This window comes from Canis lupus, chromosome 22 (assembly GCF_048164855.1).
Source record: "Canis lupus baileyi chromosome 22, mCanLup2.hap1, whole genome shotgun sequence".
NCBI lineage: Eukaryota > Metazoa > Chordata > Mammalia > Carnivora > Canidae > Canis > Canis lupus.
The window spans coordinates 21,285,663-21,309,887 of NC_132859.1; the positions used below are offsets into that span (position 1 = coordinate 21,285,663).

Below are 24,225 nucleotides of genomic sequence, written 5' to 3' on the forward strand. Positions count from 1 at the left end.
GAGCATCTGGCCTTTGGTTCAGGACGTGATCCGGAATCCTGGGATCAAGTCCCATAACGGGCTCCCTGCAAGGAGTCTCTTCCTTGTCTCTTCCTCTCTCTCTCTGTGTCTCTCATAAATAACTAAATAAAATCTTAAAAAAAAAAAAGTCAGATGCTTAACCAATGAGACACCCAGGCACCCCTTCCCTAAGACTGTTACATTACTTTACTTTATCAATATGATGATCAAAAATAATTTTTAACAACTTGAACATTCTTGAAATGGGCATGTAATTATCTACCTGCCTTCCAAACGAGTCACTTCTGCCTGCAGAAGTTCTTCACTACTGTGGGTGAAATCCAGCTGGGACAGCACATTGCCTAAGTCCCCCTGTCCTTGTGAGGTGTACCTCTGTGCTGTCTGTGACTCCTGCAGTGACCTAAAAAAGGACAGAGGAGGATGGTTAAAGGCCTCTGATCTTTGCAAATAAAACAATGCACAATTAGTTCATATTTTCCTATTGTTTTTGGTAATGAAACTCTTTGGAACTCTTCAGCTTGTCTCCTGCTTCATGAAAAGAACACTTAGACTAAAGAGCTGAAGAAATGATGCTTCTCAAAAAAGTCAGCAGCAGTTTACTCCTTTCTCAACTAGGATTTGGCCCATTTTTCAAGGGAAAAAGACAAAATGACAAAACTTTTGTTTCCACTCGATACCTTGAGCCAAAGAAACTGAAAAGTTACAGAAAAGTTCTGGCAAGAATAGAAACGCGTACCAGACCTAAATCAAACAAAAGGAGCATAGCTCCTTCTATTACTTTCCACTACAAACCTCACGGAAATAATTCACACATAGGAACAAAATGTGTTTTAGGATTTTTTTAAAAATTAGCCATTTCGATAGCTGGTTTTTAATGATGTTGATAAGCAGTTACTAATCATGACCTATTCTACCAAGAAACAGAGACCTTCCACGAGACATGGATTCCAAATCCTTTCACATTTGAAGTTTCACCGAGGGTATAGATTTGACCAACTGGTTTCTATTTTTACAGTCTTTTGGTTAGGGACCCAAATTGGAGCCAAAAAAAAAAAAACCCCCAAATCACACAAAATTTTATAAAACCATAAAAATTTAACTCAGAAATTAAAACCGAATAAGAAAACCCATAACATGATCAAACACAAAATTATGAATATGTAATACTAAAACTGGTGCTCAATGCCAAACCACCAGGTGGCTACAATTAATATTTAAGATTAAATATACCTTATGGCCTCTACTGAGTGTTGAGTGTCAGCTGGCTTTAACTTTGCTTGTAGCTTCTCCTTTTGCATTCTTTCCTCATGCATGAAATTTTCTTGAGACTGAAGAGTTGCTTTTAATTCTCTCTTTTCTTCCTGCAGAATCTAAAAAATACTCAGAAAAAAGTCAGATGTCATTTACAATGTTTCCATTTCATGAGAATAGGAAGCCAGGGAGTCAAGTCTAACAGGTACAAGGTACAGAACCCTTATTGTTAATAAGGCTATCAATGTCTGATCCATTAGCTACAGAGTAGAAAAGAAACCATGGATTCTTGAACTGGGTTCTAGGTTAATTTTTTTTAAGTTCTTATTTAAATTCTAGTTAGTTAACAAACAGTGTTGGGAAAATTGTACAGTCACATATAGAAGAATGAAACTGGACCACTTTCTTATGCCATACACAAAAATAGACTCAAAATGGATAAAAGACCTAAATGAGAGACAAGAATCCATCAAAATCCTAGAAGAGAACACAAGCAGCAACCTCTTTGACCCTGGCCACAGTAACCTTTTGCTAGACACATTTCCAAAGGCAAGGGAAACAAAGACAAATATGAACTATAAGGACTTCATCAAGATAAAGAGCTTGCACAGCAAAGGAAACAGCAAAACTAAAAGGCAACCTACAGAATGGGGGAAAATATTTGCAAATCTCTTATTAAATAAAGGGCTAGTAACCCAAATCCATAAAGAATTTATCAAACTCAACACCCAAAAAACAAAAAATCCAGGCAAGAAATGGGCAGAAGACATGAACAGGCATTTCTCCAAAGAAGACATACAAATGTCCAACAGATACATGAAAAAATGCTCAACATCACTCGGCATCAGTGAAATACAAATCAAAACACAATGATATGAAAAGCCCATGGTGAATATCATTCTCCATGGGGAAAAACTGAGAACTTTTCCCCTAAGGCCAAGAACATGGCCTGGATGTCCACTATCCAACACAGTACTGGAAGTCCTAGCCTCAGCAATCAGACAATAAAAAGAAATAAAAGGCATCTAAACTGGCAAAGAAGATATCACACTCTCACTCTTCACAGATGATATGATACCCTATGTGAAAAACCCAAAATTGATAGAACTCATACAGGAATTCAGCAACTTGGCAGGATATAAAATCAAGGCACAGAAATCAGTTGCATTTCTATACACTAACAATGAGACAGAAGAAACAGAAATTAAAGAGTTGATCAATCCCATTTACAATTGCATCAAAAACTGTAAGATACCTAGGAATAAACCTAACCAAAGAGGCAAAGGATCTGTACTCAGAAAACTATAGAATACTCATAAAGAAATTGAGGAAAACACAAAGAAATAGAAAAACATCCCATGCTCATGAATTCGAAGAACAAATATTGTTAAAATGTCTATGCTATATAGAGCAATTTACACATTCAATGCAATCCCCATCAAAGTACCATCAACTTTTTTCACAGAGCTAGAAGAAGTAATCCTAAAATTTATATGGAATCAGAAAAGACCCTGAAGAGCCAAAGTAATGTTGAAAAAGAAAATCAAAGCTGGTGGCATCACAATCCCGGACTTCAAGTTCTAATACAAGGCTCAAACCATCAAGACAGTATGGTACTGACACAAAAGCAGACACAGATCAGTAGAACAGAATAGAGAACCCAGAAATGGACTCTCAACTCTATGGTCAACTAACTTTTGACAAAGCAGGAAAAACTATCCAGTGGTAAAAAGACAGTCTGTTCAGTAAATAATGCTGGAAAAACTGGACAGCCACATGTAGAAGAATGAAACTAGATCATTTCCTTATACCATACACAAAAAATAGACTCAAAATGGATGAAAGACCTAAATGTGAGACAGGAAACCACCAAAATTCTAGAGAACACCACAAGCAGCAACCTCTATGACCAAAGGAACTTCCAAGCCATAGTAACTTCTTGCTAGACACATCTCCAAAGGCAAGGAAAACAAAGGCAAAAATGAACTATAAGGACTTCATCAAGAAAAAAAGGCTTTTGCACAGCAAAGGAAACATTCGACAAAACCAAAAGACAACTCACAGAATGGGATAAGATATTTGCAAATGTCTTATCAGATAAAGGGCTAGTAATCCAAATCCATAAAGAACTTATCAAACTCAACACCCAAAAAACAAAAAACCTAAGCAAGAAATGAAAAGAAGACATGAACAGGCATTTCTCCAAATGGCCAACAGATACATGAAAAAATGTTTCACATCACTTGGCATCAGAGAACTACAAATCAAAACCACAATGAGATACCACTTCATGCTAGTCAGAATGGTAAAAATTAACAAGGTCGGAAATGACAGATATTGGTAAGGATGCAAAGAAAGGGGAACCATTGAACACTTGTTGTATGTGTGTATATATAATATATACCTCTGAAGCTAATAAAAATAAATTTTAAAAAATCCTAGTTAGTTAACATTATAGTGTAATATTAGTTTCAGGAGTAGATTTCAGTGATTCATCACTTACATATAACACACAGTGAGCATCATAAGTTCCTTAATGCCCATCACCTAATTATCCCTTCCCACCACCCACTCTTCCCCTCCCGCAACCCTCAGTTTGTTCTCTATCTTTAGGAATTTCTTATGGTCTTCCTCCTTCTGCTTCCCCCCCACCCCATGTTCAATGTGTTTTGTTTCTTCAATTCCATATATGAGTGAAATCATGGTATTTGTCTTTCTCTCACTTATTTCGCTTAGCATAATACACTCTAGTTTCATTCAAGTCATTGCAAATGGCACAATTTCATCTTTTTGATGGCTGAGTAATATTCCACTGTATATATATACAACATCTTTATCCATTCAGTTGATGGACTTTGGGCTAATTATTTTCTCTTAAAAACGTGCGTATACACATTTCCCCAGCTATAGTAATTTTAAAACAAACCTCTAACAGTTTTTCAGATTCCCTCAATTTTTCTTCTTTTTGCCGCTGCTCTTGCATAACAGTCATATTCGTTCCAACCAAGTCATTGACCCTCATGGTAAGGCGCTCTATTTCCAACTCATTGGCACAGATAGTGTCATTGGCCCGCTCCAGCTTACTGCTCAGGTGCTGAATCTCCGACTGGCTGGACAGCTCCACAGACTCTAATTTCTGTTTCCGATTGGCAAGCTGAGCCTAGAAACACAGATTACCAATAGATAGAAGTGAAATTCTAAAAGGACAATTTATGAATAAGGAAGACTAAAATAAAACTGAGTTTTACTTCCATAAAAATGTAAAGCATTGGCTCATTTATAATAACCCACTCATGACCCAAAGAAACAAAAAAGCCTCTCATGATAAGGACTGGGACTAGAAGGGAACTTTCTCAACTTGCTAAAGATGACCTAAAAAATCTGTACAGCTAACATCATATTTAATAGTGAGAAACCCAAAGCTTTCTCACTAAGATCAGGTACAAGGCAAACATATCCCCTTTCACTACTTCTTTTCAGTATCAACTGCATGTCCTCCCTAATGCAATAAGGCAAGAAAAGGAAACAAGAGGTATACAGATTGGGAAGGAAGACATAAAGTGCTCTTTGCTCAAGGATAACATGATCATCTATGTAGAAAATCAAATGAACAGCAACAAATAACTCTCTTGCAAAGTTGCTCAAAAGTTAAAAATAGCATCCTACCTTCTAGTGATCCCACTACTGACCATTTACCCAATAAATACAAAAGCACTAATTCAAAGGGACGCATGCACTCCTGTGTTTATAGTATTCTTATTTAGAATAGCCAAGATATGGAAGCAGCCCAAGTGTCCATCAATTGATGAATGGATTAAGAAGAGATGATATATATGTATATATACACACAATGGAATATTACCTATAAAAAGGAATTAAATTGTGCCATTTCCAATGACATGGATGAAGCTAGAGAGTATAATGCTATGAGAAGTAGTCAGAGAAACATTAATACCATATGATTTCACTCATTAGTGGATTTAAGAAACAAAACAAGAGCAAAGGGAAAAAGAGAAAGAAACATACTCTTTAAAAAAAAATTATTTGGCAGAGATAGAGAGCACAAGCAGGAGGAGCAACAGAGGAAGAGGGAGAAGCAGGCTCTCTGCTGAGCAGGGAACCTGATGTAGCAGGGCCCTGGGATCATGACCTGAGTCGAAGGCAGATGTTTAACCAACTGAGCCACCCAGGTGCCCCAAGAAACAGACTCTTAACTATAAAGAACTGATGGTGACCAGAGGAGAGGTGGGTGAGGGATGGGTTAAATAAGTGGTGAGGATTAAGAAGTACACTTGTGATGAGCACTGGATGATGTATGGAATTGCTGAATCACTATAATGTACACCTGAAACTAATAAAACCCTATATGTTAACTAACTAGAATTAAAATAAAAACTTCTTTAAAAAAGAAAAGAAAAACATCTCTCCTGGAATTAATAAGCAATTATAGCAAATTTGTAGGACATAAGGTTAATACACAAAACTTCTCACTTTTCTATATGCCAATAATGAACATGTGGAATTTAAATTAAAAACAGGGTATCATTTACATTAATGCCTGAATAAATTAAATATTTAAGTATGAATAGAACTAAGTAAATACAGAATCTATTTAAGGGAAACTATAAAACTCTAATGAATTAAATCAAAGCACTAAAAAAAAAAATCAAAGCACTCAATAAATGGAAAGATACTACATGTTCATGGATAGGAGAACTCAATACTGTCAAGATGTCAGTTCTTCCCAATGTGATCTATGGATTCAACACAATCCCAAACAAGATCCCAGCAAATCATTTTATGGATATTGAAAAACTGATTCTAAAGTTTATATGGAAAGGCAAAAGACTCAGATTAGCCAACATAATATTGAAGAAGAAAAAAGTTGGAGGGCTGATGCTATTTGACTTCAAGATTTACTATAAATCAATGGTTACCAAAACAGCATGATACTGGTGAAAGAAAAGACAAACAATTTAATAGAACCGAACAGAGAGCCCAGAAATGGATCCCATTAAATAGAGTCAACTGATATTTGACAAAGGAGCAAAGGCAATACAATGGAACAAAGACAGTCTCTTCAACAAATGGTGCTGGAACAACTGGACATTCACAAACAAAAAAATAAATCTAGACATCTTCTACTCTTCTTAAAAATTAACTCAAAATAGATCATATACCTAAATGTAAAATGCAAAACTATAAAATTCCTAGGAGATAGCATTGAAGAAAACCTAGATAACTCTGGGTATAGGAATGCCTCTTTAGACATAACACCAAAGACATGAGTCCTGAAAGAAATAGCTGACAAGCTTAACTTGATTAAAATTAAAAACTTCACTCTCTGAAAGACAATATCAAGAGAATGAGAAGACAAACCAGGGACCAGGAGAAAATATCTGCAAAAGATAGACTTGATAAAGGACCATTATACAAAATACAGTAAGAATCCTTAAAACCCAATAATAAGGAAAAAAACAACTCCATTAAAAAATGGGCCAAAGACCTAAAAAGGCCTCTCACCAAAAAGGATATACAGATGGCAAATAAACATATGAAAAGATGATCTAAAAAAAAAAAAAGAAAAGATGATCTACATCATATGTCATCAGGGAAATGCAAATTAATACAATAATTATATATCTATTGGAATGACCAAAATCTGGAACAGTGATGATACCAAATGCTGGAAAGGATGTGGAGCAACAGGAACTCTCATACATTGCTGGTATGAATATAAAATGTTACAGACATTTTGGAAGACAACTTGGTGTTTTCTTACAAAACTGAATATATTCTTACCATATGATCTAGCAATTGTGCTTCTTGCCATTTACCCAAAGGAATTGAAAACATTACGTTCTCACAAAAACCTGCACATCTATGTTCATAGCAGTTTTATTCATAATTGCCAAAATCTGGAAGCAACCAAGATGTCCTTCAGTAAGTGAGTGGATAAATAAACTGTGATACATCCAAACACTGGAATATCATTCAGTGCTAAACACATGAGCTATCAAGACATGAAAAGACACAAAGGAACTTTAAATACATACTAGTAAGGGAAAGAAGCCCATCTGAAAAGACTACATGTTCTATACTTCCAACTATATGACATTCTGGAAAAGGCAAAACTACAGAGACATTAAAAATACCAGTGATTGTGGGGCTGTAGGGCAGGAGAGAGATGAAAAGGCAGAGTACAGAGGAATTTTATGGCAGTGAAAATACTCAGTATGCTATTACAATGATGGGTATATGTCATTATACATTTGTACAAACCCATATAGACCATACAATACCAAGAGTAAACCCTAAAGTAAACTATCATGTGTCAGTGTAGGTTCCTCCCTAGTAACAAATGTAGCATTCGGGTGAGGGATATTGAGAACAGAAGAGGTCATGCACATATGATAGTATAAAGGAAATCTCTGTACCTCCTTCTCCTTGTTGTAAACATAAAACTGCTCTTAAAAAATGAAATCTAGGGACAGCCTGGGTGGCTCAGCGGTTTAGCGCCGCCTTCAGCCCAGGGCGTGATCCTGAAGATGGGAATGGAGTCCCACATCGGGCTCCCTGCATGGAGCCTGCTTCTCCCTCTGCCTGTGTCTCTGCCTCTCTGTCTCTCTCTGTCTCTCATGAATAAATAAATAAAATCTTTAAAAAAAATGAAATCTTAAAAAATTATACAATAAATATCTTGAGAAGAAGGAGTAAAAAAGAATCAAGAAAGTAAAGAGACTCCTCAGGAGAAGAGATGCTGCCCACCTACTGCAAAAACAGCTGCATTATTTTACCCACGTGTGCAGAAGTTTACCTGCATCTGAGTCATCACACAGGAAAACTGGATTTCTCTCCTCTTTACAACATAGGAAATAGGAACTATAATGAATTATTTTATTTCCATGGAAGCTCAAATTAGGGTTTTTTAATTACTAAACTCCTCAAGTTTCCAGGTCAAACTGTCCTCTCTCCCCACCCCAGAACATGTTACATGCATGTAGTTAATTATTCTGTATTTTCAGATACATTACAGACATGCATATTCAGATGATTCAAACCAATCACAAAATGGTTAAATTTGGGGTGGAGGGAATTAGGAGAATTTTGCTTCTTGAGGAAAAAGGTGCTTGAAGGAAAGATTGGTTCCATCATCAATATTTACACACTCCCTGAGCTGAAAGACTTAACCAAATAATAGCGTATCTCAAATTAGTTTCTTCCAATGATTTATCTACTGAGGTACATGCGAATAAAACTGGTTAGTGACTATCTCATAGACCTATAGTATAAAGTTCCTGCAGACTTAGATAATTCCTAGGCTATGTATCCCAGCTCTCCTGGTTTTTAGTTCCCAACTTTCTAGTGTTCACAAGTTTTAATTCTGTATCCAGATACATATTTCATTTAAATACTGAAGATGGACATGAATCATCTAAGAAAAATTCACCTTATTATAAACATTTTTAAAAGGTAAAAGTATCCAATTTTATTTTAGAAATTTAAATGGAAATGTCTCTGGGAAGTCAATCTGCCATGGATTAAAGCTTTTACTGTATACTGTACAGGACCCAAATCCTATACTGTGGCCACATAAAGTAGATGCTTAATAATGACCACAGCCAGAGGAATGCTCAAAGGAGAAAGGCAAAGAAACAAATAGTGTTTGTATAAATTACAGATCAAGATTCCGGTGTCAAGAACCAAAACCTTTTTACCAGATTCCTATGATAATGTGAAAGGAGGATATCAAATAGATTTAAATCCCCAAGAATAACTGCCAAGCGTGTGAATGTTTCTAAATTTTTAAAATACAATATAAACCTTTTTTGCTCCCCCAAAGGGAAAACTCTTATACATTACCTTGTACAGAATAAATAACTGAAGAGACTGGGTGCGGGTGAGGAGGAAAGGGCTGGAGCCCAATTTGCTGAACCTAAAAGTAGGGGAAACTAAAAGAAATAATAGTGCCTAATATTGGGAAAGCATAAGGAAATGGACAATCCCGAATACTGCAGGTGAAAGTCTGTGTCAACATAAGTTTGGAGAGTACTTTGACAATATATATTAAAATCCCTGAATGTACAACTACAATGGTACAGCAATTTCACTTTCAAAGCCATTTCTTAAGAATATAAATGGACATATACTCCTCAATGTTTAAAAAGACACACACCCTAGCACTATTACAAAAGTGAAAAAGTAAAAAGCTAAATGTTCTACAATAAGAGATTCATTATATAATTATGGTACATTTAATTGTAGACAGGACTTCTATGCAATCATTATGACCACACATCTGTTGATTTGTCATATTTAAAAATGAAAATTTTAAGCATGAAAATCAAATAAAATGTGTTATAAAGTGCCTAGTGCATCAAAATAATAAGAAAAATATTAAATGACATAAACAGAGAAATTGACAGTAATATATTAAATAGTACGGGAATTTAACACCCTACTTACATCAGTGAAAAGATCATCCAGACAGAAAATCAAAAGGAAACACTGGCTTTAAATGACACATTAAACCAGATGGATTTAATAGATATAAACAAAACATGTCATCCAAAAGCTGCAAAATACACATTTTTTTCAAGTGCACACAGAACATTCTCTAAGACAGATCACATGATAGACCACAAAAAAAAAAAAAAACCATAATAAATTCAGTAAGACTTAAATCTTATCAAGCATCTTTTCTGACCACAACATTATGAAAATAGAAATTGATTACAAGAAGAAAACTGGAAAAAACACAAACACATGGAGACTAAATAACATGCTATAAACAACTAATGGATCAACAAGAAAAAATTAAAAAGAAAAAAATACCTTTAGACAAGTGAAAATGGAAACAATGCAGCAAAAGTAGTTCTAAGAGGGAAATTGATAAAGATGGAGGCTTACATCAAAAAACAATAAAAATCTCAAATGAACAATCTAACCTTACACACAAAGGAACTAGGAAAAGAAGAACAAAGCCCAGAGTTAGTAGAAGAAAGAAATACTGAAGGTCAAAGGAAATAAATGAAATAGAGACTTAAAAAACAGAAAGATCAATGAACCTAAAAACTGGTCCTTTGAAAAGATAAAAAAAAACTGTTAAATCTCCAGCCAGATTGGTAAGGAAAAAAAAGAGAGAGAGAGAGAGAGAGAGAGAAGAACCAAATAAAAGAAGTTACAAGACACCACAAAAATACAAAGGATCATAAAAGGCTACCACAATTACAAGCCAACAAACTGGAAAATGTTTAGAATGTATAAATTCCTAGAAACACAAAACTTTCCAAGACTAAATCACACAGAAATAGAAAATCTGAACCAAACAATTACAAGTAATGAAACTGAATCAATAATTTTAAAGCTCCCAAAATATAAAAGTCCAAAACCAGGTGGCTTTGCAGATGAATTCTATAAAACATTTAAAGAAGAGTTAGTACTGGGGCACCTGGGTAGTTCAGTCAGTTAAGCATCTGGCTTTTGTTAGGTCATTATCCTGGGGACCTGGGATAGAGCCCCAAGTCAGGCTCCACACTCAGCAGTCTACTGATCCCAATGCACCCCACTCCCACTCGTGCTCTCTCTCAAAATCTTTTAAAAAAAGTTAATACCTATCCTTCTCAAATTATTCTAAAATAACTGAAGAGTGAGGAATGCTTCCAAACTCATGAGGCCAGCATTACTCTAATATCAAAACCAAAGACACCATGAAAAAGAAAATTGTAAGCTATTATCCCTGATGAACATAGATGTAAAAAATCTTCAACAGAATATCAGCAAACTGAATTCAACTATACATTGAAAGGATCATATACCCTGATCAAATAGGATTTATTCCAGGAATATAAGGATGGTTCAACATCTGCAAATCAATTAATGTGATACGCCACAAAATGAAATATAAAAATCATATGATCATCTCTATATTTGCAGAAAAAGCATTTGACAATTCAACATCTATTATGATAAAATCCCTTAACAAAGTGAATATAGAAGGAATATACCTCAACATAATAAAGGATATAAATGACAAATCTAAAGTTAACTTCATACCCAACAAGCTGAAAGCTTTTCCTCAAATCAGGAATAAGACAAGGATGCCTATTCTCACCACTTTATCCAACATAGAATTGGAAGTCCTCACCACAGCAATTAGGCAAGAAGAAGAAACAAAAGGGCATCAAAATTGTAAAGAAAAAGTAAAGCCATGAAAATTTGCAGATGGCATGATATTATACATAGAAAGCCCTAAAGACTACAGAAAAAACTGTTACACTAATAAATGAATTCAGTAAAGTTGCAGGATACAAAAGTAACATACTAACTTATTAGTGCATTTCTGTACACTAATAATGAGCTATCAGAAAATTGCAATTACAAAATAATTGTAGTTACATTTGCATCAAAAAGAATAAAAGACCTAAGAATAAATTTAACCGAAGAGATAAAAGAGCTGTCCACTGAAAACCATAAGACACTGATGAAAGAAAGTGAAGACAACACAAATAAACAGATATTCCGTGCTCATGAACTGAAAGAATTAATAGGTAAAATGCCTATACTACCCAAAGCAATCTACAAATTCAATACCTGTCAAAATATCAAAGGCATTTTCCACAGAGCTATAACAAAAAATTCTAATGTTTGTATGGAACAACAAAAGATCTCAAGTAGCCAAAGCAATACTGAGAAAGAACAAAACTGGAGGTATCATGCCCCCTAATTTCAAACTATATCACACAGCTATAGTAATTAACATAGTATGGTACTGGTATGAAAACAGATACATAAATAAATGGACAAGAATAAAGATCAGAAATAAATCCACACTTATATGGTCAATTAATCTATAACAAAGGAGGCAAGAATCAACAATGGGGTAAAACAGTCTCTTCAACAAACAATGGGAAAACTAGGCAGCTACATGCAAATGAATGCAACTAGGTCATTGTCCTACACTATATACAAAATTCAAAATCGATGAAACACTTGAACCCAAGAACTGAAACTATAAAACTCCTAGAAGAAAACATAAGTACTCTTTGAAGTCAGGCGTAGGAATATTTTTTTGGACCAGTCTCCTGTGGCAAGGGTAACAAAAGCTAAAATAAACAACTGGAATTACAACAAACTAAAAAGGTTTTGGGATGCCTGGGTGGCTCAGGTTAAGCATCTGCCTTCAGCTCAGGGCGTGATCCCAGGTCCGGGGATAGTGTCCCACATCGAGCTCCCTGCATGGCACCTGCTTCTCCCTCTGCCTGTGTCTCTGCCTCTCTCTCTCTGTGTGTGTCTCTCTTAAATAAATAAGTAAAATCTTAAAAAAAAAAAAAAAAACTAAAAAGGTTTTGCATGATAAAAGAAACTGTAAACAAAACAAAAAGGCAATTTACTGAATGGGAAAAGATACTTGCAAGTCATACATCTTATAAGGGATTAAAATCTAAAATATATAAAGAACTTATACAGCTTAATATGAAAAAAAAACAAACCTGATTTAAAAATGGGCAGAAGACATGAACAGACATTTTTCTAAATAAGATATACAGATGGCCAACAGACACATAAAAAGAAGCTCAGCATTACTCATCATCAGGGAAATGCAAATTGGAACCATAATGACATAATACCTCACATCTTTCAGAATGGCCAGTATCAAAAAGACAAAAAAGCAAAAGTGTTGGTGAGGATGTAGAGAAAAGGGAGACCTTATACAATGTTGGTAGGAATGTAAATTGGTGCAGCCACTATAGAAAACAGTCTGGAGGCACCTGAAAAAATTAAAAATAGAACTACCATATGATCCACTAATCCCACCTCTGGGTATTTATTTGAAGAAAACAAAAATGCCAACTCAAAGAGATATCCACACCCCTATGTTCACTGCCTCACTGCTTACAATAGCCAAGATATGGAAACAACAAGTGTCCATTAACAGATAAATGGATAAAGAAGATGTGATGTACGGGTGCTGGTGTGTATTTATATTCTATTATGATGGAATATAATTCTGCCATAAAAAAAAGAATGAAATCTTGCCACTTGTGACAACATGCATGAACTCAGAAGGCATTATACTTAGTGAAATAAGTCAGATAAATACTGTATAATTTCACTTGTATGTGGAATCTAAAAACCGAATATACATATTCTCTCCCCCATACAACAGTGTTTTCCTAATAAATGTACATGACTGCAATTACATTGCACAGAAGCATAGAAAAAGTTGGAAGAAATTTACACCAAAATGTTAATCATGATAAATCTCTAAATGATGGAATTAGGGGTGATTTCATTTAATTCCTGTCTCACTGACAATTTCTCATTTTTCTAAAATGAACATGTATTCTATAACTTTAATAGCTGACTAAAAGAAAGAAACCTGAGTAAGCACAGGACTCAAAAATTGAGAAGTTATTGTGAACTCCACTTTCAGATGTTAAAAAATATATAAGAAAGAAGTTTATATTGAGTTCTTAAAAATGGGGTGGAAGTGTGGATGCTGATATCCATTTATCCTCTCTCCCAGATCTTCTCCCTTAACTGTTGAATGGTGACTTACATATCACCAAAATGTGATGTAGCAACCTTGACTAGATTCCAACTTGAACATCAACTGTAAAAAGACATAATTTCAGACAACTGGGGAAGTCTGAACAGACTGAATATTAAGTTCTAGTAATAAATTACTCCGTTAATGTTATATTGGTATATTATAATTTTTAAAGGTCCTTATCTGTTGGGAAATATGACAATTTCTGTGATTTGCTTTGTAATATTCCAGCCAAAGGTAAAAAGTGGTGAAGGATGAAACAAGACTGGCAAAATGAGTTGTTCAATCAGTAAAGTCTTACTTTTGCAAATGGAACAATTTCTAGAGCTCTGTTACACAACAATATGCATAGTTACATTACTGTGACACAATAACCTGCATATAGTAAGATTACTATATTAAACTCTTAAAAATGGTTAAGATGGCAAATTTTACTGTGATTTCTACCACAAAAAAAAAAAAAAAAAAGACCAGCAAAATGATGGTATCTATTAATGCTGGGTAACAACTATACAGAAATTTATTTTAAAGTTTTTTTTTTAATGATGATTATATAATACTGCTACATACTAAACCACAGAAAGATTTAATTTTGTTTAGTTTGCTAAGGGAGAAAGAGAAATATATTGCCAGTAATATTTTTTGAGTTAAGCGGCAGAGTAGTTTTAAACAAACTATCAGAAGAATAATTCAAATGCCCTTAGTAGGGAAAACAAATGTTGGCTTTTTAAAGGCTTCTTATTCTGGCCTAGCTGAATTATGGTAAATAAAAATCTCACTTTTACTAACAATGAAGTTTAATTATGCAGAGTAATCACAATAGTAATTTGAAAACAGGATTTGCAATCAATAATAAGCACACTCGACAGATGAGTAATTGAGAACTGAAAAGTAGGACTTGATTTCCTTTTTCTTCCAATCTGAAGACTACAATTAGAATACAACAATATCTTATAGCTATTTATGTTTGCATAGTGCTTTAGCATTCAGGTCAAAAAACTGTAGTCTAGACATCTAGGATTTTATTGGCCCACTCTGACTGCATAGCTCGGTGTAGCCTAGTAAATAATTTTCTTCCTTGAGGTTGCTATGGGCCCCTCCTGACCATCCTGAGTGGAGTCACTCATAGCAGAGCCATTCGCAGTACTTTATCAGCCAGCTGATATTTCAGGGGAATGATTACAAGTCAAAACATTACTGAGAGTTAAAGCAGCAAATGATGCAGATTGTTTCTGAAAAATATTTTTTAAAGCCTCCTGTCAGCTTTTAACTTATCCAGTAATTCCTTCATTCTATAAAACTGAGATAACTACTAGCCTTGACAGATTATCATGATATTAAACAGACAACATAAAACTACATATTCTAGAGAACTGCAGTCTAGAAGAAGTATTGAGCCTGTGTCTAGCACACCATAGATGGTCTCAAATATTTATTCCCTTCTACGTTCCTTTCCTTTTATGTTCTTGGTTTTTCATTGAAAAGGCAAACAGAGTATCCAAGAAGAAACATCCCCAAATTAGATAGCTATTTTTTGGTTCTGCTTAAGTCTGCTTAAAAACTAGTAACTAGTTCATTTTAAAAAAAGATTTTTACTAGAGTTCTAAAGTGCTTCTGTTGCCACTAAGATACTGCTTTTAGTTAGTATGCACATCAATGCAGTGTGAAACTCTTGGAATCTATAAGCAAACAGGCAGCCGGGTTGAAGCTCCCTGGCTGAGGCATCTCGTCCAAGGTACCCCAGCTACTAGAAATGGAGCGAGACATGAAGTGGAGCCAAGGCAAGAGCCCGAAACAGCCAGACGAGTAAGCCAGAGACCCAAAGAAATGGGAAAGCAGACAGAGAGAGAACACAGGCAGAAAGAGAGAAAGGAGGGACAGAAGGGGAGAAAAAGGGAAGACCAAATTCAGGAGACTGACATGGGTGAGCACGGAGTGAGCCGGAGAATGCAAGACAGAGAGGGTGAGACAGAGCTCAAGGGCAGGAGCAAGCAAGCAAAGGAGCACATGGCACGAAGACACGCGGAGACATGAATGAGCACACGTGCACTACACTAAGCTAGCATCATTGCCATCAAGACTTCTCTGCCTCTTGTTATTTTAAAATGGCTTACACCTACCTGAATTATCTCTGACTGTTCAGCCAAAGCCTTCCTCTGTGCCTCTAGAGAAGACACCTGTTGCTGATAAATCAAGCGTTGCTTCTCCCAGTCCAGTGATTTCTGACGAAATTCCTGAAGAGGCAATTAAAGTACTTAACTTGTAAGTGCTTCCCCTGGCTGTCCCTGCTCCTAGATTCACTTTTACTCTTATTTTCCCCCTCCTCCCTGGGTACACACGCAACTTTCTCCCCAGCAGGAGCCCCATTACTCACTTAGCCGATAGAACTGTAGAGCAATACTAAATTCCTAACACACTGTGCCTCTGGATATCTGTCTTTCTAAATTTAACACCCTAATGGTGAAGAGTATGCAACACAGATGCTAAATCCTGGGTTCGTGATGATTTTCATAGATTTGCTGCCACCTAAAGGTTGTTATCATTTTTAGTGATTTTTCAGGAAACTGATCTTACAAGAACATTTTAAAATTTCAAAATATGATTATGGGGAGATCCCACTACCCAAATTCTTGATATCCAAACCCGGAAATTGAACAGATCAAAAAAATGTTCAGATGAGTGCCTGGGTAGCCCAAGTCTTACCTCTCAGTATCTGAAATTCAGGAACAAATAGATTCATATAATGTAGTACTTTTTGATATACAAATTTTTACTATCTCAACAGAAGAACTACAAAGACTTGAATAACAAGGGGAGATCTGTACTAAATTCTAACAGACTTTTGTCACCCAATGCCAAATAGTAAAAATGAATGATGGATCACTTCAAGTCAATAAGAAAATGAGCCCAAATTTATAAAAATGGAGTAAATCAAAGGAATTTCTATCATTGTCCTCCAGGACCCTCAACTCCAGCAATCTCATGCTAGTATGGGGTAATCACTGTTAACCAGCTTTCTGATAGTCACTCACTCATTCATTCTCTTATATATGCCAGGAACTATTCTAAGTGGTGGGGCTACAACAGTTAACAAAACAAACAAAAAGTCAAGCCCCACTCCATTGGCAATAGACAACACATTCAATGTATAATACACTGGATGATCATACCTGTTTTGAAGAAAACGGAGTGCTCAGAGCTGGGGGTTGCAATTTTTAAAAAGGGATGGCATTTAAGTAAACTCCCAGGGAGATGGGGATGAAGTTATACTATTCTGGGAAGGGAAAGGCAAGTACCAATGTTTGAAGTAGAAGCAAGGAGGCTGGTGTGGCTTGAATGGAGTAAAGGGAAAAGTAGGTAAAGAAAGGTCAGTTATCAAGGAGCAAGACTGTGTAGGTCATCAGGATAACTTTGGCTTTTAAAAGAAGGCACTGGAGGGATGCCTGGGTGGCTCAGCAGTTTAGCGTCTGCCTTCGGCCCAGGGTGTGATCCTGCAGACCCGGGATCGAGTCCCGCATCGGGCTCCCTGCATGGAGCCTCATTCTCCCTCTGCCTGTGTCTCTGCCTCTCTCTCTCATGAATAAATAAATAAAATATTTTTAAAAAATAAATAAATAAAAGAAGGTACTGGAAGGTTTTTGTACAAGAGAGGACATGTTTTGGCTTACAACAGAATCATTCTGGCTGCTGTGTAGAGAAAAGAGAAGTTGAGGGTCACTCCAAGGCTTTGAGCTTGAAAAGCTGAGGAATGGAGTTGCCATTAAATGAAAAGGAATGGTGCTGGGAGATGGGGAAGAGGAAACCAGGAAGTTTATTCTGGACATGTCAAGTATGACACAGCTTCAGAGATCAAGGTGGAACTGTGAAACAGGTGAAAACAGGCAGGTGGAAATTCTGTAGCAAAAAAGGACAATACTAGATTATAAGTGTGGAATTATCAATATATTTACAATGCTAAAAACTATGAGACTGAATTATATCACCAAGGGAATGAGCACAGATACAAAAAAGAAGAGGTTCAATGAATACAACCCTGAGTATATTCTAATATTAAAAGGTTGGGGAGCAAAAGAGAGTGAGAAGGAGTAGGTAACAAGGTAGGAGAAAGCCTAGGAAAGTGCGGTTTAGTTCTCTAAGTCAAATCTAGAAAGCGCTTTAAGGTGGAACTCATTGGTGACCCTTATGTAAATAGCTTCCATAGAGTGAGGAGGCAAAAGCCTTATTGAGTGGGTGCAAGAAAAGGGGACAAAAAAGAACTGGAGACAGGTACAGATGCCTAATGTAGTTTACTTATAAGTTGAAGGAGGGGTGGGGAATGGGGCAGCATCCAGAGGCAGAGAGAGGTCAAGAGAGGATATTTAAGAGGGGAGAAATCTAGATGGTGGTGGAAAACATCCAGTAGGGAGGAAGGGAGGAAGCAGAAGAGAAGAATCATTGGAACCATGTCTTGGGTAGGGGCCGTGGAGACTATGGACAATTCCACTAGCACAAAGGCAGAGTAGATGGGCACAGATGCAAATAGATGGGTAGATACAGTGTTGGAAGTTTGTGAAAATTCTCTTTTTATTGCTTCCATTTTCTCAATGAAATGGAAAGCAACACCATCACCCAATGGTGAGAATGTCAGAAAAAATGTTGAAAGTTTGAGAAAAGAGAAAGTATAAGATAGTCATTATGGAAAGTAGCAGAGTGAGGGGATATGTAGCATGATTCTGGGAAGCACTAGAAACTCCTTGACGTAAGTGGCCATGAATTTAAAATGAAGCCAATCAGCATGATTATGTTTTTCTCCAGCCACATTCTGCCAAACATGCTAAGTAGAGAGAGGGCAGGAAGCTGGATTTAACTAGTTATAGTTTTGCCAAGCAAATATGATGAAGAGGGGGACACAGGAGCTGAAGGGGAATGTAAGGAACATAACCACGGAATTTAAGCTGGGTAAGGACTGACAGTGAGGACATGAGGTAGCCATCCTGCAGTGAAAAGGAGGCAGAATTCAATCACTTGGGGGTGGAGTCAAACGATTATTGACAGGAGATTATTGAGATTGGAGGGAGTGAGCTGAAAAGAGAAGGATGGCAGTCAAAGAATGAGATGATTAAAAATGTGATTCCAGGAAGGTTGCAAGTTTGGCAATGATGGAACCCAAAGAATGGCAGTGGGAATGGGTGGATGAGACAAGGAGGAGATCAAGAGGTCCATGGAAGAAAGAATACCAAGGAATTCAAAGACCAGAGTGTTATGAGTATCATCCTGTGGATACTGAAACCCTCAAGAATTATGACAAGTGTAACTCTAGAGAAAGTAACAATGCCCTGGGAGCTGAATCTTCTGGGCCAGGGAAGTAATCCAGGGATCAGAAGGTGGTTACTTTGGTTGTATGTATACTGGCTGGAGGTACAGGCTGATGACATGAAAATCACAGATGGGTTTTGAGGTAGAAAGAAAAGAGAATGGTAATGAATAGCAAGAGGAAGATGAGGGGCATGGGAGAAAAAAATCCAGGTATCACTGAAGATGGCTGGAGAGGAAGCAGTATCTATATCTACATAGTCCTCTGAGTCTAAGCTCTTCAAATATATAAAAACATTAAGATGTAAAAGAACATTAAACATAGAAATTACAATTCTAAGTAGTAATAATGGCATTTTTGTGGGTGAAAGGTCACTCTGAGTAGACAAATTGTAAGCAATCATAGAGAGATGGTGAACATTTCTCAAATTACAATCAGACAACGAAGGTAGATAAAACACTGAAACACTAACTTCTAGGTCCCATGTCATAATACTGGAGTAGAATCTCTGACAGCTTGAAGAGGACCTTCGTGATTCTCAGGTACACTGGAGAACCAACGGCATAGACAGAGATGGGGAGCAGCAGATACAAGGGAAAAGGGTGATAGCTTTGCGCCACTGTTTCATCGATCTTTGGCACTGTTGACTCGCCACCTCCCTTAAATCCTTCAGGAATCAACATGCACAATAACCACAGTTACTCAGCCTTAGTAAAAACGAAGTCAGCAAAGAGGGCTTACTATGTCTAAATGGAAACTGAGGATAAACAATCTGATATGCACAGTATTCTGTACAAAAAGCCATCTACTTTCAACACTGACTGAGCCTCTACTCTATCAGGTGATAAATAGGACAAGGACACTGACCACTGGTAACTGGTGGTCAATGTTTCTCATTGTTTCTCAACACTGGCATTTGGGGTACAGTAATTCCTCCTGTGTGGAATGGCCCTGGGCATGTTTAATGTCCCTACTTCCTGTCTCCTAAACACCAGCTTCACTCTGTCATCTGAACAACCAAACCAATGTCTCCATATATTTTTAAATGTCCTCAAAGTGCCCTACTGAGCACTAACGATAGCTAGTAAGCCCACCAATCACAGAAGACCAAGTGAGGACAGGATGTGCCTCTGAAATAGCTCCACGGCAGTGGAGATGGCAGAAAATTGGTTTCAGAACTAGTACTATTAGAAACAGCACCTTCCTAAGGAAGGCTGACGACCATGCTGAAGAAATTATTACTATGCACATACCTCTATTTTTCCAGTTAACCTCTCAATTTCAGACCGATCTTCCCTGTGATTTTTGGCATTTCCTCTGAAGTCCCTTATATGCTTTCTCTGTAGTTTTTCATAGCTTCTCTTCAGTCTGCCTAACTGTAGACACAGTTATTTCTAGACTTAAAATTTAAGAATTTGTAAACAGTAGTAGTGGAACAAATTGGTTATCATGAAAGCAAGTGCAGTGCTAAACAGTACTACTGAAAACAGACTGAGCATGTCAGATTTATACATTAAAAACAGAACAACTCATACCTGCAGATAAAAAATAAACACCAGAAGAGAAAGATATTGCATCAAAGAAAAAAATTAAGGGAAAAATATTTTTTAAACAAAACTTTAATTTTTATTCTAATAGCCTTGCACTAAAGGACCCCATAAACCACACCCATGATATAAACAGAAAAAAAAAAAAAAAAAAAAAAAAAAAACCTCCTCTACTCTAGGCCCAGGTTCTTGTGCCATTCTCCCATGGAACACTGATATTCAGTAAGCAGAAGAAGAGTACTTTGGAATTAAATAAAAGTAAGAGCAGGGGTTTTTTTTTTCCCCAATCTGAAGAATAACACTCAATCACTAGAATTTTCTTACTTTTCTTATCCCCAAACTCTTCTGAATACTTTGGACTCTCCAATATTTAAAATCTAGTCACTGATTTAACTCAAAAATTAAAATATTTAATATAGGTTACTGGTATCAATATTTCCCAGCATTACACAAAAATAGTTTTATTTCTTTCAGGTACTCAACTGAGAAACACATTTTGGACTCCCTGTTTAGATAATACCAAACATATAATTAGACAAGACTCTTTGCCTGGATTTAAAGAACAGAAAAATAGCTTTCTACTCCTGTACCTCCCATGGAATATATACTTCCCACTTTATTAAGTAGAAATGGGCCCATTAACAGAACTCTAAGGGTTTAAGAGACAGAATTATACAACACATAGTAAAATTAAAACCTCACTTCTTCGTGTACTTTCTTCAACTCCTGCTTATAGTCCGTGGCCATCTCTTGTTTGACTTTTTCATGTTCTTCTATCTGCTGACGCAACATTACAACCTAGAAGCCAAAAGAGGTAGTATTTTTCATTATTGGCATTGAAACAACATAAAAATAGGAAATAACCTTTGTACTTATCTGTAAAAACAAGTTCTCAACTGTACATGGCAATATCCCACTTCTTAGGAAGTCAAACATCTAATTATTTAATAATTCATAACTGCCAAAAAATAGAAAACACAACCTTTCTAAAACTTCTAGGTTTAGATGAAAACTTGCTCTGTTTGATTTATTTTCCCGAATATTTTTTATTAAAAAAAAACTCATAGGAAATTAAGACATACAAAGTTATAACAACCTTGGAAACTAAAAATATTGAACTAAAGTCAGTGAGACTTCAAGAAAAAGTTATATAAATCAAAGTACAGAATAGTAATGTCAGATGGAAACACAGTAGGAGACTTGAAACTGCTTTACCATTTACCTCATTTCAGAGAAATCAGTTCTACCGACCAGAGTAAGGACATTATCTTAACCTATTTTTCAAAAGTTTGATACCAGCCACAGCTGGTTCATGACCAATCCTCACCTCCATCTATATCCATCACTCTCTATGTCTCTCCATAACTGATTAGAATTTCATCTATTAATAAGTGAGGAGGGAGAGGTAGAATGGAGAACACAAGGTAATAATCACAATATATAAAGGTAATTTCAGAAACAAAACAAACAAAAAAAACAGATCTTAAAGGTTCTCATCACTCACCTATATATGGAATCTAAAACACAAAACAAACACACAAAACAAAACAGAAACAGATTCATAAATAGAGAACCTGCAGTTGCCCAAAGTGAGGAAGGCAGGGGGATGGGCAAAATAGATGAAGGGAATTAAGAGCTACAAACTTTCAATTACAAAATAAATAACTCTCAAGGATAAAAAGTACAACATAGAGAACATAGTCAATAATACTATAATAACATTGTATGGTGACTACACTTATCAGCATTTCACAATGTATATAAATATCAAATCAAGATGTTGTATACTTGAAGCTAATATTGTATGTATTAATTTAAAATAAAAACATCAATCACCAAATACCTTAGATACTCATATTCTAGTAGGCAATATCAATAAAGAAGAAAATAGAGGTGTTTAAATCTTCGGGGAAAAAAAGTCCTCATCACACAAACAAAAGTTTTGTAAGGACATAGGGTGGCGATGGTAAGTACACTTATTGTGGTGATCCTTCACAATATATACAAATACTGAGTCATTACATTTTACACGTAAAGCTAATATGTTTTATCTCGGTGAAAAAAGCCACACAATTCTTATAAGAACAATCCAATTTTGCTGTATCTTTCTAAACACTAAATAATTGAGAGTTTAGTTATTTTTACCCAGTTGGGCAATTTTCACCTTTTAATTAGGCCATTGTATGCAATTACATTTAATGGACCTACAAAGTTCCCCCCATTATCTGAAAGTAGAGTGTTCCTATGAAACCTTTTGCAACTCAAAATGGCTACAAGAAGCAGCGATCACTTCATAAAAGTAAAAATCCTCTTCAGATTTCTTTCAGCTGGTAAAAACAGGTACTAATATAAAGTCTTTGGTAAAAGCAAAGTGGTGTAAGGCGAACTTTTAGATGGCAGGGAAACATCCATCAGGATTTAAATCTATCATGCTATTAAAAGCAATGTGTACTTAATAAGCTCTATTATCCATTTTCTCTCTTTTCTTGCCTTCTTTGAAAATGATTAATTCCATTTATCCCCCAACCATGTAAATGCCATTATAATTCTACATATATGTTAAACTGAAAAGGCTACTGTTGTTATATAGAGTCATTATTCATTTAGATTTACCCAAATATCTACTGTTGCCTTTCATTTCTTCCTCCCTCTTGAGCTTCCATCTGAGATCACTTTCTTTCTGTCCGAAGAACATTTAGTATTTCCTTGGTGTGGGTCTATCAATGACAAATTCTCTCAATTTTTATTGATCTGAAATGTCTTTATTTCATCTTAACTCTAGATGGTTTGGCAAGGGAAAATAAAATCATTTCTTTGTAAGGATCATTCTAGTATCTTCTGGCTTTTCACTATTTTAGCTTACAAGTCAGCTGTTTAGAACTGTTTGTAGATAATCTGTCTTTTCTTCTTGTTAAATAATCCTTATTTTCTTGATCATTTTTCAGACTTCCTCTTTGTTTTTAGTTTTCAACCTAGGTAAATACTTTTTATTAATCTCACTTGAGATTCTCAGACTTCTTAAATACATGGCCTTCCTCATTTTTGGCAAAATCTTATCTTCAAATATTGCTTCTGCCCATTAGCATGCTGTTTTTCTCCTTGAGGGAATCCCAAAACACTTATATTAAACCTTCTCACTCATCTTCTTTCTCTTATCCTCTATATTTTCCATCATTTGTCCATGCTTTATTCTAAATATTTTCTTCTGTCCTATCTTCAAGTTCACTAATTATCCCCTAATCTTTAAGGCCCTAATTTCAGTTATTTTACTTTTTGATATAATTTCCACTCATTTTATTTTTTTAAGAGTTTTCAATTCTTTCTTGAAGTGCTTAATCTTATTTTTTATCTCCTTGACCACAGTGAACATAGCTATTGCAAAGTCAGAGCACGGTAATGCCAATATCTAGATTTGCCACGGATCTGTGTCTATCTTCTATTGCTTCTGCTTTTTCATATTCTTGTTGCTTTCTTCCTGTGTGTCAGGGGTTACATCCTGAGTGGGTATCAAGGACATAATTTGCAAAATTATTTGAAGACATAACTTAAGCCCCAGAATG

At 35.8% G+C, this 24,225-nt stretch overlaps 1 protein-coding gene across 11 annotated transcripts in view; it reads right to left on the bottom strand.

Annotated features, from left to right (window-relative positions):
• CEP63 (centrosomal protein 63) overlaps positions 1-24,225 on the bottom strand; it is a 63,644-nt gene that overhangs the window by 23,050 nt on the left and 16,369 nt on the right. For all 11 annotated transcript variants that reach the window (XR_012014904.1, XR_012014902.1, XR_012014901.1 and 8 more), the window contains 6 exons: positions 21,368-21,463; positions 20,372-20,494; positions 15,946-16,059; positions 4,199-4,432; positions 1,252-1,391; positions 284-421 (listed from right to left, as the gene is read on the bottom strand). Coding sequence is in view for 7 of the 11 variants with exons in the window: in XM_072792661.1 (XP_072648762.1) it covers positions 284-421; positions 1,252-1,391; positions 4,199-4,432; positions 15,946-16,059; positions 20,372-20,494; positions 21,368-21,463 (845 nt within the window). In the remaining 4 variants the exon portion in view is untranslated. The remainder of the gene's footprint in view (positions 1-283; positions 422-1,251; positions 1,392-4,198; positions 4,433-15,945; positions 16,060-20,371; positions 20,495-21,367; positions 21,464-24,225) is intronic.